At 40.9% G+C, this 17,641-nt stretch overlaps 1 protein-coding gene across 8 annotated transcripts in view; it reads right to left on the bottom strand.

The window, feature by feature from the left end:
• Positions 1-17,641, bottom strand: part of MCTP1 (multiple C2 and transmembrane domain containing 1) — a 1,157,412-nt gene that overhangs the window by 678,951 nt on the left and 460,820 nt on the right. For all 8 annotated transcript variants that reach the window (XM_073678366.1, XM_073678374.1, XM_073678380.1 and 5 more), the window contains one exon: positions 152-322. In XM_073678366.1, coding sequence (XP_073534467.1) covers positions 152-322 — 171 coding nt within the window. The remainder of the gene's footprint in view (positions 1-151; positions 323-17,641) is intronic.

Here is a 17,641-nt window from a genome sequence, read left to right as displayed (position 1 = left end):
ACCCTACAGGGGACATACAGACTTTTTAAAAATTTCTGCTGGATTTGTATGAATCCAACAATAAACTGCAGTAACTGAAAATAACCTGATGCTGAGATATAAAGCTATTCTGTAAGAAAATGATGGATGCTGAAAATAAATGTTTATTTACCTTGCTCTTGTATTTCTGATGCCCTAACCGAAATTTCACATAAGGGTCACTAAGTCCATTTGTATCCATAGCTTTCAGGTCCTGTCCTTCAATGAGGGTGATGCTTACTACCCCTCTCCACAAGTGAGCTTTTCGATGTGGGTCCGTAATTCTTAAACTTTGTGTCTGAAACTACAGAAATGAAAAAAAAGAATAAAAAAGTCAGAGAAGCAGACAGAAACTTTCTTTTACCATGTAAATAAAATGTAAGCACAATTGTAATAAAATCATTGTGTACCAAGTTTTTATATTTGACTTTCATGTAAAAGTATGTCAATTGAATGATCTGATCCAGAGCACTAAAGGGTCTTCTAGTGGGCCCAGGCTCTAAAACCAAAAGACAACATGACCCCAAAGCTCCAACATAAGACTACCAGAAAACTTACCACTAGTGCCTATTTATAATAAGGTGAATCATAAAAAACCTATTGGACCCTGCAATAGCTGTAAGAGTGGTGGACTGTACTGTGGGGTTCCGGCCCCTGCAGACAACAGTCGCATTATGTAAATGATGTCATGCGTTTTACACATATGTTGTGTCATGTGAGGTGTGAACTGTGTATTACAGTTTTAGGTGTATATGTTGGTATGGTAATGCAGAAGTAATGTTAAGTGTAAAGTATAGAGTAAGATATAGGTTATTACATAAGATAATGACTATAGGGTAACTTTGGTAGGCATTATAGGTGTAATCTGGTGAATGTATCATGTGGGACAAGTATTGTTAGTATAATAGGCATAGTGTGCAGTAGGAATATAAGGAATGTAAAGTATAAGATACTTGATATAATACATAGTGTTGTGAGGGTGATCTGCCCAGTTATATATAGTAGGAACAGACATAGTTAAAGTTGGGACTAGCCCATAGTGGTACAAGTGAGTGTGATGCACCCCACACCTGACAGCACATTGGGACTGGGACTCAATTTTCCCTGTAAAGTGCAGGGCGTTATGGAGTAGCAGCTCGTCCACGGCTACTGTCCTCGGTCACTTTACATAGCCATGATAACAGGAGATTATTTGTCCTTCAACTTTATCAGTTTTGTATTGCAATTGTGCATACAGTACAGACCAAAAGTTTGGACACACCTCATTTAAAGATTTTTCTGTATTTTCATGACATTGAAAATTGTACATTCACACTGAAGGCATCAAAACTATGAATTAACACATGTGGAATTATATACTTAACAAAAAAGTGGGAAACAACTGAAAATATGTCTTATATTCTAGGTTCTTCAAAGTAGCCACCTTTTGCTTTGATGACTGATTTGCACACTCTTGGCATTCTCTTTATGAGCTTCAAGAGGTAGTCACCGGAAATGGTCTTCCAACAATCTTGAAGGAGTTCCCAGAGATGCTTAGCACTTGTTGGCCCTTTTGCCTTCACTCTGCGGTCCAGGTCACCCCAAACCATCTCGATTGGGTTCAGGTCTGGTGACTGTGGAGGCCAGGTCATCTGGCGTAGCACCCCATCACTCTCCTTCTTGGTCAAATAGCCCTTACACAGCCTGGAGGTGTGTTTGGGGTCATTGTCCTGTTGAAAAATAAATGATTGGCCAACTAAACGCAAACCGGATGGAATAGCATGCCGCTACAAGATGCTGTGGTAGCCATGCTGGTTCAGTATGCCTTCAATTTTGAATAAATCCCCAACAGTGTCACCAGCAAAGCACCCCCACACCATCACACCTCCTCCTCCATGCTTCACGGTGGGAACCAGGCATGTAGAGTCCATCCGTTCACCTTTTCTGCGTCGTACAAAGACACGGTGGTTGGAACCAAAGATCTCAAATTTGGAGTCATCAGACCAAAGCACAGATTTCCACTGGTCTAATGTCCATTCCTTGTGTTCTTTAGCCCAAACAAGTCTCTTCTGCTTGTTGCCTGTCCTTAGCAGTGGTTTCCTAGCAGCTATTTTACCATGAAGGCCTGCTGCACAAAGTCTCCTCTTAACAGTTGTTGTAGAGATGTGTCTGCTGCTAGAACTCTGTGTGACATTGACCTGGTCTCTAATCTGAGCTGCTGTTAACTTGCGATTTCTGAGGCTGGTGACTCAGATAAACTTATCCTCAGAAGCAGAGGTGACTCTTGGTCTTCCTTTTCTGGAGAGGTCCTCATGTGAGCCAGTTTCTTTGTAGCGCTTGATGGTTTTTGCAACAGCACTTGGGGACACTTTCAAAGTTTGCCCAATTTTTTGCACTGACTGACCTTCATTTCTTAAAGTAATGATGGCCACTCGTTTTTCTTTACTTAGCTGCATTTTTCTTGCGATAATACAAATTCTAAGAGTCTATTCAGTTGGACTATCAGCTGTGTATCCACCTGACTTCTGCACAACACAACTGATGGTCCCAACCCCATTTTTAAGGCAAGAAATCCCACTTATTAAACCTGACAGGGCACACCTGTGAAGTGAAAACCATTTCCGGCGACTACCTCTTGAAGCTCATCAAGAGAATGCCAAGAGTGTGCAAAGCAGTCATCAAAGCAAAAGGTGGCTACTATTAAAATGTACAAAATGCATGGTCACAGTAACATCTAAGGGACTTTGAGGGAAAACTCCTTTAAAGGGAGTCGGTCGCCCCCAAAACTGAAACTGAACTATTTAGACATTCATATAGGGGGCTTAGCCTAAATCATACTTGTATTGTAGATTTCCATAATTGCATTTGCAATAAAAACAGTCTTATTATGTATAGAAATGAAGGGGCTTTGGTTATCCCTTAGCATTGGTCAAGGACTCAATGCACAGTTCAAGCCCCTCAATTACCATCTTCCGGCCTTCCTCTTATTGTGATGGTCACAAACCCATCCTGCTCGCAACACGTGCCTTGGATGCCACTGTAAAGTGGACTCCGTTTCCCACACTCACTAACCTATCACACTAGGCTGACAATGAGCTAAGTACACCCCACAGCAAGTTCTCACACACATTTCACACTTTTTGCTGCCACCACTCGCCATTTTACCAGGCCATCGAGATGCCTGCACTGGGTAACACACTGGCAGACATGTACACCCAGCTTTCCCAAGCTCCTGAACGGTTCACTACTTGCACTCTGGCCACAAGGTAACACAAACAAGCTATTTTCTCTCCTCAAGATCATGGGTACAGGAACAAAATTATTGAATTTTTTATTCAATATACAAAAAGAAATACAGTGCTTAAAAAGGTTACATAAGATGGATTAATAAAAGGACAAAAATACAGGTAAAAGTAGTATAAAACAAAAGGGAAAAAAATAAAGATATGTTTTACGAATTGAATCCATGAGAGCTTCTGGCGGAGGAGAACGTTGTGGGAAATATGAACAGATCTGCAATACATGTTGCTTCTCTGAGGGTCTGACACAGATATTCGGTAGATGAAATGTCATAAAGGATCTCACCACACCCCTCACTTCTCCCTCCGCTGAGGTAAGAGGGGTACGGCTGATTAGATTCTATTCTAATCCAGTTTCAGACCTCATTTCTGTTGTAAGTTATATTTTCCCCCAGACACCTCATAGAGAAACCATATGACCATCATCTTACTGAACATCCTTCAAGCATTCTATACATACCACACATGAATATGATCTACCCAGAATTCAGGGAGACATTGTGCTCCTGTGGGTTGCCAGTGACCAAAACTTTTGCCATTTAGTACACAGATGCGAATAGGCTCCCAGATCATGGATATATCCATGGATTGCATTAAAACCAGAAATATAATTTAAAAAAAAATTAAAATATTGTTGTTTTACCTAATCCTGTCCATGCAGTATGGACAGGGGGGCTGCACAAAGTGAAAGCATTGATGACTCTAAGTTTAAAACGTAAGTGCCAGTGGAGGCATACAGGGACACATCTGCTGGCCCAAATGGTTATCCAACAGTGAAAGCTACCTATTCATTACTCTGTATACACAGTCCATGTCTGCTCTTCATCAGATAACCTACTTCAATTACCTGTTCACAGCAGGTGGGGGGGTGGAGGCAGTGATCAAGCCCCACTTATGACAGTGATTGACCACAATATCTATGGAGTGCAGCCTGATCTAAATTCCCAGCCCTGCACATACCGACACTGCAGGGGCCAAGAGCACACACAGTGTCAGTATGTGCAGAGACCGAGTTCTCTTCTGTCTCCTATGAATAGCAGCTGCACACAGGATCACACAGCCGTGGGCGGCCGCTACCCAAAGCAGAGGGTAATTATAGCGCGCATACACTGACATTGTGCACGTTATCACCCTTTGCTGTTAGCATTGGCTACCCGCTGCTGTTTGCTCTCCTGACTCCTACAGTGTCAGTATCCGCAGGGTTTGTGATTTAGTTAAGGCAAAGATCCAAAGCAAGCGCTGTCAAGTACCACGGATCAAGCTTCTCTAAAGGTACAATATATATTAGAGCAACAGCAGGAAAAAAAAAACTATTGCCCAGTTAATCACATTCAGGGTTCGCTCATGGCCAAGTGCTATCCCATGTTTTATCGGATAGCACTCAGCCCAGTGTTATACTATTGGGCAGTGCAGATCTGCAATTTTTTTCTCATGCCGATTCAATATGAGAAAACAATTACAGCATGCGGCGCGTGCATCCGATGATCGGATCACGCGCACCCATACAAGTCTATGGGTGCATGTGAAACATCGGACTGCACTCGGATGCAGTGATATCCGAGTGCAGTGCAACATCCGTGGACACAGAGAATGCAGTGGATCGAGAGAATTGTAGCACAGTAAAATGACACGCAGATCAAACTGACATAATGCTAATACACTTGGCTCAAATTATCAGCCTGATTCTCTCGCATGACAGAATCGACGGCCATGTGACCCCAGCCTCATTCAGATGACAATGTGGGTTGAATTTTATTATACTTGATAGTTTGCTAAGCCACTGCTACAGGTGTCTGACAGCAGCTTCTTCCAATCTTCACATCGATAACACACACGCCTGGCTGACATGAGCATGCATGTGTATGAGGAGGGGACAGGAGAAATACCTGAACACTTTCCAGCAGTTGAAGGTCTATGGCCAGCTTAAATAGAACCTATCATCTGGATTTTGCTACCCCATCTGAGATCAGCATGATGCAGGGAAAGATACCCTTATTCCAGTGATGTATCACTTACTGGGCTGCTTGCTCCATTTTTGAAAAATTCCCTGTTTTATCTTTTGCAGATTTAGCAGTGCTCTGAATGCTGAGCTCTGTAAAATCCCGCCCTCACCACTGATTGGCAGATTTCTGCGTACACTATGCATAGGCAAAAGCTGCCAATCAGTGGTGGGGGCGGGGTTAGAGCTGATGAATATGGAGGACTACATATCAGCAGGTTTACTAGTTCTCTGGTGATGATCTACTGCTGATAAAACATGGATTTTATGAAAACTACAGCAAGCAGCCCAGTAAGTGACACATCACTGGAATCGGGGTCTCTGTTTTTGCATTATGCTGATCAGTTTAAGTGGCAAAAAACCTAGTGACAGATTTCCTTTACTCTCTGAATACCAACTGCATCTGGCCATAATATAATGCAGTATTACATGCATTGAGGATTATTCAAGTTAATGGCTGGCCACGGCATACAGTATACATACAAGACAGGTCTGCAGTAGAGTAGGGTGTCCTTTAATATAATAATATTCTGATGTCATTCTATTTTATTTAGCAGTTAGTTGGTATTATACTTCATGAAAAGACCATCTCTTTGAGAAGACCACTCCATTGTCAACACCAGATTTTGAGTGACAGGTTCTCAATTGTGCCATGTTTTCACATATGATCTAAAACACACACATAATATATACACTATATTTGTTATTCTGTGTATTCCATAGTTTGCGAAGAGAAAACTCTCTTATCTTGAAGCGGGGCATGTCACAATAGCTGTAGTCTGGTATGTGTACACAATTTGGATTACAGGCATCTTCTCTCATTATACAGGATTTCTATAGCAAATCTCGCTTTTTATTTCACTCCACTGCAGACAATGATATCTGAACTCTCCTACTCTCGCCAGTTAAATATGAACACTTGCAGAAGCTCAAATTGTCTCTCACATTATAATCATTTGTCTTCTCGATGTATTTTGTTTGGAAAGCATCTATGAAAAAGTGAAATGGTCCAGAGGCAGTCCTCATTAGGAAATGTAAGTTATCTTGAAAGGTCAGTAATGCAGTTCGGTATAACTTGCACCTGGAAATGAGAGGCCTATCAGAAAAAAACTAAAGCTTTTATCAGTGAAAATGTGTTCTCTCTTTGCTAAATGTATTTCTGTAACAATACAAGTGAGAGCAGTCACCCATGTAACAATTCCTCCAATGATCAAAATTGCTTTTCAAACTTTACACTAAACCAATCAAAAGCCTATAGCATATAGCACTGAGCACATACAGAAAACTTGGCTGCAAAGGTAAATCAAGGTTACGCCAATAAATTAGGAAGAAAATTATAGCCCTGATTCATTAAAGCGGTTAAGCCAGAATTCTGATATCAATCGCTTTGAAAAGTTGCAAAATGTTAGCATAACTTGGAGTTGCACAAAGATTTAGTGTATTTTGGCCAGTTTTCCCTGGCTCAGCCAAAATGGGTAAGGCTTGGACAGGACGGGGGCGTGATTTCTTTATGCCAGAAATCTTATTCCAGTCTCTGACTGGAGTAAGATTTCTAGCGAGTCACTCTTTTCAGATTCGCTTGATTCATTAAGAGGCGTGCATGTCTCACTCCCTCATCAAGACAGGTGGGAATAACGCTGGTCTTGGTGAATCAGTAGCAGATTAAACAATAGTAGCAGATTAAAAAAATACCAAAAAGCTGACCTGTATCTGTAGTTATCAACCAGAGGTGGCTACAAACAATTGGTGTTCATTGAAACTTGCACAGATCTGGAGGACAATTGTAGAGATAGCAATTGGAAAGGAAAATGGTTTGTATATAGTTGTATATAGCAAGTGCACTTCTGCCATCCGTTGAGATGAGCATCTACCCTCAGGCAGCAGTCTGGAGTAAATCTCCGGGGGTGGCATTTTGTCACCCTTGTAACCAGGTCTGGTCCAGCCGCATTGGCCTGCAACACTTTTAACAGCTTTGGCGTCCTATTAACAGCTGTAGTGGAGAAGAAAGCCATTGGCTCCCTGCTGTGCCGGTGCTCCAGCAGGCTGCAGTCTACTTCCAGCCGATTAGAGGCCAACACCACCGAGGGGTCATCAAGCAGCGAGATGACGTCACTACTCCACACAGCCCACACCCATTGCAAGACAAGTTGGAAAAGGACATTGTGGCTGTAGAGAACGGGGAACAGGGTTAGGTGAGCAAAATATTTTTTTTTTCGTCATTATTAAGTGGCAGGCCGTGGTGGCCTCATATGAGGATCTGTACTGTGGAGCCATCATACTGTGAATAGAGGGGCTATGGGACATTATACTGTGTATGAGGAGCGGTGTTGGGCATCATACTGTAAAAAGGTGCTAAGGGCATTATACTGTACATAGTGGGCCACGGAAGTAATATAATGTATCTAAGGAGCAGTGGGAGACATCATACTGTATATAGGGACTACAGGGGCATTATACTGTATATAGGGAGCTGTGGAGGCATTATTTTGTTAATAGGGAGCAGTGGGGCCATCATACTGTAGGTAGCTATGGGGCATTATATAGTGTTTAGGGAAATGTGGGGGACATCATACTTTGTATGGGGTACTATGGGTACATTATGCTGTATTTAGGGAACTGTGGGGACATCCTATTGTGCATAGGAAGCTATGGGGTTACTATACTGTATATAGGGAACTGTGGGGATATCATATATAGAGTTGCACAGACATTATACAGCATATAGGAGCTATTGACGCATTAAACTGTATATATGGAGCGGTTGGGCACAGCATACTGAGTATAGGGAGCTGTGGGGTATTAGACTGTATATAGGGAGCTGTGGGGTCATCATACTGTATAAATGGAGCTGTTGGGGCCATTATATTGTATATAGGCAGCTGGGGGGCCATCATACTGTGTATGGGGAGATGTGGGTCCCCATTATAAGAAGGCTCAGATTGGGGTACATTATTATTATAGGGAAGCACAAATGTATGATATTATAAGAAAGCATGGAGATTATAGTTCATAAGGGCAGACGGCATGCAAGTTATAGCTCATAAAGGCGGCTGGTGTGAAGGGAATAGTTCATAAGGGTTCACACTGTAGGGGTTATAGTTCATAAGAAGGAATATTCGGGCAGTTATAGATCATAAAGTGTCCGTCTTGTAGTTCATAAAGATGAACAGTGTGGAGGCAATAGTTTAGAGGAGAGGACAGTGTGAAGGCCATGTACCAGAAGAGGGACAGCGAGGCAGTCATTTAGTCATTTTTGCAGGAAGTGCAGTGAGGGGCACTTTTTCAGGGGCACAGAAAAGGGCAGATAAATTTTGAGTCTAATGACACTGTTACCTTAAAGGCTGTGTGCCCACGATCCATAATAGCAGCATTTTGGAAGCAGCTCACCTGCGCTGCGTTTAAAACACTGTGTTGCACAGTAGAAGCACAGTGGATGGGATTTATAGAAACCCATGCCCACTGTGCTTCTATTTGATGCCGCATAAACTCACCGGTGGAGCGGCTTTATGAGCCACGGCATGTCAATTTCTGTTCCAAAGACGCTAGTCTCCGCAACAGAAATTTCCACAATAGAATGTATAGGGTGAGGTAACTCCGCATGTGTTCAGTGAACACATGCGGATTTACCTGTGTGATCGGACGCAGCACTTTGGACGCAGTGAAAATACGCTGCGTCCAAAGCGCTCCTATAGCCTGATCGTGGGCACATAGCCTAAGGGAACTGTGTCAGGATATGCAGCAGAACACAAGAAGATGCAAGTTAGCAGAGACACGCTTTGGATGTCATGGCACCTGGACCAGATTGAGATGAAAGGGAGGAAAATGACTCCATTCAGAGTATATAAGGTACTATAAGGAATCAGGATGTAAATGATTATTTGTGATACTGCCCACATCTAGTCAGTACTGTGGTCCTGTTTGATCTGCTGTCTGATGATGACTGATAACAACTCCTGCTCTATTTCTATACTGATGATAGTTCTGCTGCTGTATTCATACACTGATGTTGGTGCTGTATTCATGTACTGATGGTGGTTCTGATACAGTATTTCTGTACTGCTGATGGTTCTGGTGATATTTTCATGTACTGATGATGGTTCTGGGGATGCATTCATTTACTGATGGAGGTTCTGGTGATACACAGTCATGGCCAAAAATGTTGGCAACCTTGAAATTCTTCCAGAAAATGAAGTATTTCTCTCAGTCAATTATTGCAATTACACATATTTAATTATACACATGTTTATTTCCTTTATGTGTATTGGAACAACACAAAAAAAAACAGAGAAACAAAGGCAAAATGGACATAATTTCACACAAAACCCCAAAAATGGGTCGGGATAAAATTGTTGGCACCCTCAATTTAATATTTGGTTGCACATCCTTTGAAATAAATAACTGCAATCAATCGCTTCCTATAACTACAAACAAAATTCTTACACCTCTCAACTGGAATTTTGGACCACTCTTCTTTTGCAAACTGCTCCAGGTCTCTCATATTTGAAGGGTGCCTTCTCCCACCAGCTATTTTAAGATCTCTCCACATGTGTTCAATGGGATTTTGATCTGAACTCATCGTTGGCCACTTAGATCTCTCCAACGCCTTGATTCCATTTATTTCTGGGTGATTCTTGAAATATGTTTGGAGTCATTGTCCTGCTGGAAGGCCCATGACCTAGGACACAAACCCAGCTTTCTGACACTGGGCACTACATTGTGACCCAAAATCCTTTGATAATCTTCAGGTTTTCATGATCAATGCACCCAGTGCCAGAGGCAGCAAAACAACCCCAAAACATCTTTGAACCTCCACCATATTTGACTGTAGGTGCTGTGTTCTTTTCTTTGTAGGCCCCATTCCCTTTTTGGGAAACAGTAGAGTGATGTGCTTTACCAAAAAGCTCTATCTTGGTCTCATCTATCCACAAGACGCTTTCCCAGAAGGATTTTGGCTTACTCGAATACATTTTGGTAAACTGCAGTCTAGCTTTTTTAACTCTCTGTGTCAGCAGTGGGGTCCCCCTGGGTCTCGTGCCATAGTGTTTCATTTCATTCGAATGTCAACGGATAGTTCACGCTGACACTGATGTATCCTGAGCCTGCAGGACAGCTTGAATTTCTTTGGAACTTGATTGGGGCTGCTTATCCACCAACCAGAGTTTCCTACATTGCAAACTTCCATCAACTGTTCTCTGCCGTCCACGTCCAGATTAGCTACAGTGCCATGGTTTGGAATCTTCTTGATTATGTTGCGCACCATGGACAAAGAAACATGAAGATCTCTGGAGATAGACTTGTAACCTTGAGATTGTTGTTTTTCAACAATTTTGGTTCTCAAGTACTCAGACAGTTGTCTTCTCCTCTTTCTGTTCCCCATGCTTAGTGTAGCACACACAGACACACAATGCAAAGATTGAGTCAACTTCTCCCCTTTTTTTTCAGGTGCGATTTTCATAATGCCCACACCTGTTACTTGCCACAGGAGAGTTTGAAAGAGCATGCTTGAAAGAGTTTTTTACCAGCAATTTTGGAAACGTGCCATAGGGAAAATATATATTCTTGTACCGTGTTAGCCAGTAGATAGAAAAATATTTAGATTTGAGAGTCCTCAGTGGTTAATACCTTTTAATGGCTAACTGAAAAGATGGTAACAAATTGCAAGCTTTCGAGACTACTCAGGTCTCTTCATCAGGCATGGTATACCACAAAATCTGAAGAGTCACATATTTATACACAATAAGACACACAAGAAAAAAAAAATGCAATAGGTAAGACAGGTGATGGAAAGCAGAGTTATTATGGAAGAGATAAACAGTTCTGGCTATAAATATTTTAGCAGTTAATAGATAAGGAGTGTGAAGGTTTTATTGTCCTGTGACCAGGTCCAGTGTTGTGATGGCCTCACAATTCTGAGGAGCAGATTCCTTAGTTGATGTAGAATGACATAAATCCATGCGACACATTCATTCCTGCTCTGAAAGTGTTAAAGGTCATCATCAGTTTATATTCTGAGATTCTTCTTTCTCTTTGAGATTTGAAGTTACCTTTTAATACCAGTAATTTCATATCTTTTATGCTGTGATCAGGGGAACAAAAATGCTTGGCTACAGGCAGATCTATTCTTTTTTCTTTTATTGTGTGGCGATGATAATTCATCCTTGTTCTAAGTTTTTGCCCTGTCTCCCCTACATAAAGATCCCCAGCTGGACATTTGGTACATATAATTAAGTACACTACATTAGATGTGATACAGCTGAACGTACCTGGGATCTTATAGTCCTGATGTGAATTGGGGATCTTTATCTTGTCTGTGGTCGTTATACATGGACAGGTTTTACATTTTTTCTGGTTGCAAGGAAAGGTACACGTAGCTGGTGGAGATGACAGGGAGATTCTGACAATGATGCTTCTTAGATTTGGGGGCTGCCTGAAACACAGAAGTGGGGGGTCTGGAAATATGGATTGTAATCAGGCATCTTTTTGTAGTAAGGGTTGTAGTTTCCGTGCAGCTCTTCTTAGCGCCTCCAGATTTGGATTGTAGGTGACTACTATAGGCACCCGGTTTATTTCTTGCTTGGTTTTGTAATGTAGGAGATGATTCTTTGATATTCTGGTGGCTCTTGTAATTTGGTTCTCGATTGTTCTTGGATGGCAGCCCTGTTTCAAAAAGGTCTTTCTGAGGTGTTTGTCTCTATCCATCTGGTTGGAACATATCCGATTGTATCTGATGGCTTGGCTGTAAACAATAGAGTTTTTTATGTGTTTTGGATGGAAACTGTCCCATTTAAGGTATGTAGAACGGTCGATTGGTTTCCAGTACAAGGTTGTCTCTATTTCATTGTTCTGTAGCTTGATGATGGTGTCCAAAAAGTTAATTTCAGTACAGGAGTAGTTGAGTGTTAGGTTGTTGGTGGGATGAAATCGATTAAAGTGTTCATGGAACGTCTTCAGCTGTTGCTCAGACCCCGTCCAGATGATTAAAATATCGTCAATGAAACGATAGTAGGCCAGAGGCCTGATGGGACATGAGGACAAAAAGTCACTTTCAAGCTTGGCCATGAAAAGATTTGCGTACTGTGGAGCTGTACCAGTTTCCTGTATATATACAGTACAGACCAAAAGTTTGGACACAAAGAGTGTGCAAAGCAGTCATCAAAGCAAAAGGTGGCTACTTTGAAGAACCTAGAATATAAGACATGTTTTCAGTTGTTTCACACTTTTTTGTTAAGTATATAATTCCACATGTGTTAATTCATAGTTTTGATGCCTTCAGTGTGAATGTACAATTTTCAAAGTCATGAAAATACAGAAAAATCTTTAAATGAGAAGGTGTGTCCAAACTTTTGGTCTGTACTGTATGTTGTTATCAAATTCAAAGTAATTGTGGGTGAGGATGAATTCTGTAAGTTTGACCACAGAATCAGCAACAATTTCAGTATTTTCTATGAAGATTTTGCAGGCATTTAATCCATCCTTGTGTGGGATATTAGAATACAAAGATTCCCCATCCATGGTGGCCAGGATGGTGCCAACAATTTTGTCTGGCTATTTTTGGAGTTTTGTGTAAAATTATGTACAGGTTGCCTTTTTTCATGTTTGTGTGGTTCCAATACACACAAAGGAAGAAGTAAACATGTGTATAACAAAACATGTGGAATTGCAATCATTTTCTTGGAGAAATACTTCATTTTCTGGAACAATTTCAAGGGTGCTAACATTTTCGGCCATGACTGTATTTATGTAGATTGTGGTTGTGATGTTGTATTTCTGTACTGTTTGTGGTACTAGTGATGAATTCATATACTGCCGACGGTTCTATTGATGTATTACTGTACTGATGACAGTTCTGGTGTTGTATTCATGTACTCATGGTGGTTCTGGTACTGTACATGAGACACATGAAAACAAGAAACCTTTCTAATATATTTTATTAGAGAAATCTGCTTCTTTCTGCCCCTGGACTGATCATTCATTCTCAAAATTCTCAATTCACGGGTGAAATCTGTCTTCAGTAAAGACAGATTTTCCCATTACTGAGCTAGGAGATAACAGCTGGTGCTGTATAGAAAAATGTAACTGTCATTTCAAGAGAATTTTGTATCAGAATGTATGTGTTTGCCGCTAGCTCCTCCCCTTCATAGAATTTTAAAAGCTCCAACTGTTATCGCTTACTTCTATAATGTGAAAATCGGTTTTCACTGAATACAGATTTTACCTATGCACGGAGAGTGAAATATCAGTCCAGGAGGAGAAAGAAACTGATTTCTCTAAAAAGATATATTACAAAGTTGCTTATTTTCATGTGTATTATTCCTTTATGAAATAAAAAATTAAAAAGATGGGTACTATTTTAAGATCTCTTTTACTAAGATATGATGCAACACTCAACTCAAGCCAAATTCTGACATATTGAGAATATATTAACTTAAAGTCATGCAAATAACAGATCCTATAAGAAAGCTGATTTATTCCTCACCAGCACATTTTTGCCTCGTCTGCGGTCACAGTATTTTGTATACTTCAGACTGTCATAATCGCTCTATTCATTCTGCTGCACATATTTATTTGTAAAACCGTGCAGTATATATTAATAATGTCTGAGCTTCTACCGCGACCTGAATTATTAAGTGCATAAATAACGTTATACCCCAAAACATTAACTTTCAGAAATGATCACGTTCTTGCCTCGTCTAGCGCGGCGGGAAGATATATGGTTTCAGAATTATAAAGCATTTGTTACAGACATTCACTACCGACTAAAGCAGAGTTGAACAGCAATTACTTCTCTACTGTCCAGAAGCTGCTATTTATCCCTCTCATTTCAGCAGTAAATACCGTCTCACATTATCATAGTGTCATGAGAAACTAGTTCTCCATAGACACAGGCCATTAGTGGCATCAATGCTTCGGCAAAATGAGAAAAGACAACTCGGCCTCAGTTCTTTGTGGCGTTTGAATTAACTCTCCTGCGCCAATATGATCCCATAATGATCGCAACAAAATCACTTTGTTAAGCCGTCTTTACCTTGGAATACTATATCATTACTTGTCCAGCTCCTGAGTCTCTCTTCTCCTTATCATACACATTTTATATGTAACTACTCTCATCATTTTGAGACAAGAGGACCAGGAAAGGATGATTGTGTGCATGTAGCAGCTGGTGTCAAGTTTCCCCTGTCACACTATATGCTTATCACATATACCTTTTGGAGTATTTGTCTATTGTACAATGAACCTCTAAGGTTTTTTTTTTTTTTACGCTGGAAGTTAACAGTAGACATAGAGTTGAAAACAAAATGATTCAACCCCCATTGTAGATTAGCTTTATTAGCAAAAGTTAACAACCAAAAAGTTTTAATAAACCAATCAAACAAGAAAAATGTAAATCGCTCAACACAACTAATATGACAAGTGGTTTCTCCATATTCAAAACAAAATGCCACTTTTAATGACAGAATTATTCAACCCTTTATGACTAGTGTCTAAAGTTCTTAGTAGAGTTCATTTTGGCTGTTAGAACTTGCTGCAATCATGATACATAGCCAGATGCCAGCTTCTGGCAGCGTTTAGAGGAATCTCAGCCCATTCCTCATGGGCAATGGCTTACATTCAGGCTTGGACTGGACCACAGGGAAAAAGGTGAAGCCCCCGGTGGGCCCCTCTTCAGGAGTGGATATTCCATCACACTATACGAATTGTAGTTGGCACAATAAGCTTGGTTCACCATGTACAGACCACGCCATTATCTCATCATTCATTCATTAGACTGCCCAGTGTCAGTTTTACTAGTGGGCCCTTGGAACCCCAGTTTGACACTGCCTCCAGCTCACTAATATTGTTGGCTTAGCATGCTACAACCATTTTCTTCAAATTTCAAAGATTTTTTTCAAGATCAATTCAGGTTAATGGGAGCACTGGAGATTGTGACGCAATCAGTTGATCTTCAGCACTCACATTAGAATGAGTGGAGTGGAATGTGCATCATTAACCTCTGATCCATTCACACTGTCTGTTCTAAGCCCCAGTTGTCGGGATTGCTGAGGGCCCCAGTGGTTGGACACCCACCGATCAAGTTTTTAGGGAATAACTTTCAAACTTTAAAATATCCCTTTAAAGAATTACCGTAGTTATTTACAATGGATATATGTAAAGCACTAGTAGAGCTGTGACATTATATCCTATTTCATAACTTCGTGACACTTAACACAACCTTGTTTAACATAAAAAAATCCAAAATATTGCAAGTGTTCTAGATATTTACAATTATTCATTATTAGTCAGCACAGTTAGTTATTGAAGAGGTTGTCCTTTTTAAAATAAGAAACCCCCTAGTAAAATAAAATAACAAATGTCAGCACTGGGTTTCATGGGCCTCACGTAATTTTGTTATTCTATGTGAGCCGTGCAGCCAATTAGAGGCTGCTACTGGACTTCTGCGGTCTCATTACTTCAGCTTGTCCGAGGTTCATCTGAGGGAAGTAAGAGAATAGCAGCCCAATAGACGCAGCTGATTGTCTGCAGGCTCACGTGGCACAAAAATGTGGCGTGAGCCCCGGGAGAGCTGGCTCCGACATTGCTGGAATGGCATTGATGCAGGGGGGGAGTATCTGTTATTTTTATTCTACAAGTGGGAGTACATATTTTAAAAATGGGTACTCTGGGTTTTGGACAACTTCTTTAAAGGAAAATTCCAGTAAAATGAAAAATGTTTTTGCACTTTCCTCTTTCCTTATTCTTTTCCATTTAAATGTTGGCGCTTGCTAAATGCTTGTTATTTGTTCCTACAGGATATTTTGTAAGTTATAGCATCGAGCAGCAGTTCTATTCATGACACAAATGTGTCTTTTCTACAAAATGAATTATCTGTGGGCTAAAGAGGTTTCTCAGCCAAAAAAAATTGCGAGGCGAAAATAATAAAAAAAAACGTTGTAGTGGCACGATGAAGACAAGGTGTCACGATGAAGTCAAGGATGAGAAGGTGTAGAAAAACATCAAACATTTATTAAAAGAAAGCAACGCGTTTTTTTAAAAAAAATGCAATATAATATGTGTGTAAATGTATGTGTTTATGTATGTGTGTATGTACTGTATGTATGTGAATGTGTCTGTATGTGTGTAAGTATATGTGTATTTGTATGTGTGTAAATGTATGTGTGTTTATGTATGTGTGTATGTATGTATGCATGTACAGTTTAAACCAGAAGTTTACATACACTATATAAAAAGACACATATGCATGTTTTTCTCAATATCTGACATGAAATCAGAATAAACCTTTCCCATTTTAGGCCAATTAGGATTACCATAATTTTTAATGCCATCATACTGCTCAGGAAGGAGATGGGTTCTGTGTCCCAGAGATGAACGTGCTTTGGTCCGACGTGTACATATCAAACCAAGGACAAAAGCAAAAGACCTTGTGAAGATGATGGACAAGCTGGTAAGATTGTGTCAATTACCACAGTGAAACAAGTACTGGGTCAACATTGGCTGAAAGGCCACTCTGCCAGGCAGAAGCCATTACTCCAAAACAAACATAAAAAGCCGAATTAATGTTTACAAATTCAAACAGGAACAAAGACCTTAATTTTTGGAGACATGTTGTCACAGGCATGTCAGAGGTGACAGACAGTCACCCTGTAGTGGTGTGCAGGAGAGCTCCACGTTTGGCAATGAAGACAGCTGCCTAGATAGGAGGCTGTGTTTAGGACCCAGCGACTACCTCCCTTTAGTCTGGGTGTATATATACCTGGTGTGTCTAGGAGGGCGTCGCCGGTTATACTCATTTCTACTTGGAACTTGGCTGAAGCAGCATCACATACTCTCTGGAGTCCTGAGGCCGTGTGCCCTTTTGGAGTTTTCTTCTAAAGCTAAGTTGTTATTTCCTTGTGTTGTCTTCCCCTTTTGTCTTTAGAGTGTTAGCGGAGGTTGACTAGTGCTCATCTCCTTCCACCCCCAGCTATAGCCTTACCCCAGGGATAGTAGGGCGAGGCACATGATCGGCGACAGCTGTGGAGGCTGTATAGGGACGTTAGGGGGAGACAGGGTGACGCTAGTCCAGATTAGCAGGTCACCTCTTCCCCCTTTCCCTAGTGTCTGGGCTCCCTTTCCCTTTCCCCTCTGTGTTGCACTCACACCTGGCATGACTCTCTGTGTTGCACTCACACCTGGCGTGACATTATAACCGGCCAAGCACATTTTGAAAAAAAAAAAAAAACAACAACACAAGATTGACATTTTGTTTGTTTTTTCTTTGTGTGTATTTGGGTGTACACCTTTTTTTTTTTCTTTACTCCCTTTAGTATGGGATCAGTTGCAGAGCTCACAGAGCAATTCAGCTGTCTGT

This window comes from Phyllobates terribilis, unplaced genomic scaffold (assembly GCF_046119375.1).
Source record: "Phyllobates terribilis strain yellow unplaced genomic scaffold, ASM4611937v1 Scaffold_1__5_contigs__length_1240528914, whole genome shotgun sequence".
Classification (NCBI taxonomy): Eukaryota; Metazoa; Chordata; class Amphibia; order Anura; family Dendrobatidae; genus Phyllobates; species Phyllobates terribilis.
The sequence above is the reverse complement of the archived record's forward strand: the minus strand, read 5'-3'. Positions and strand labels throughout refer to the sequence as shown.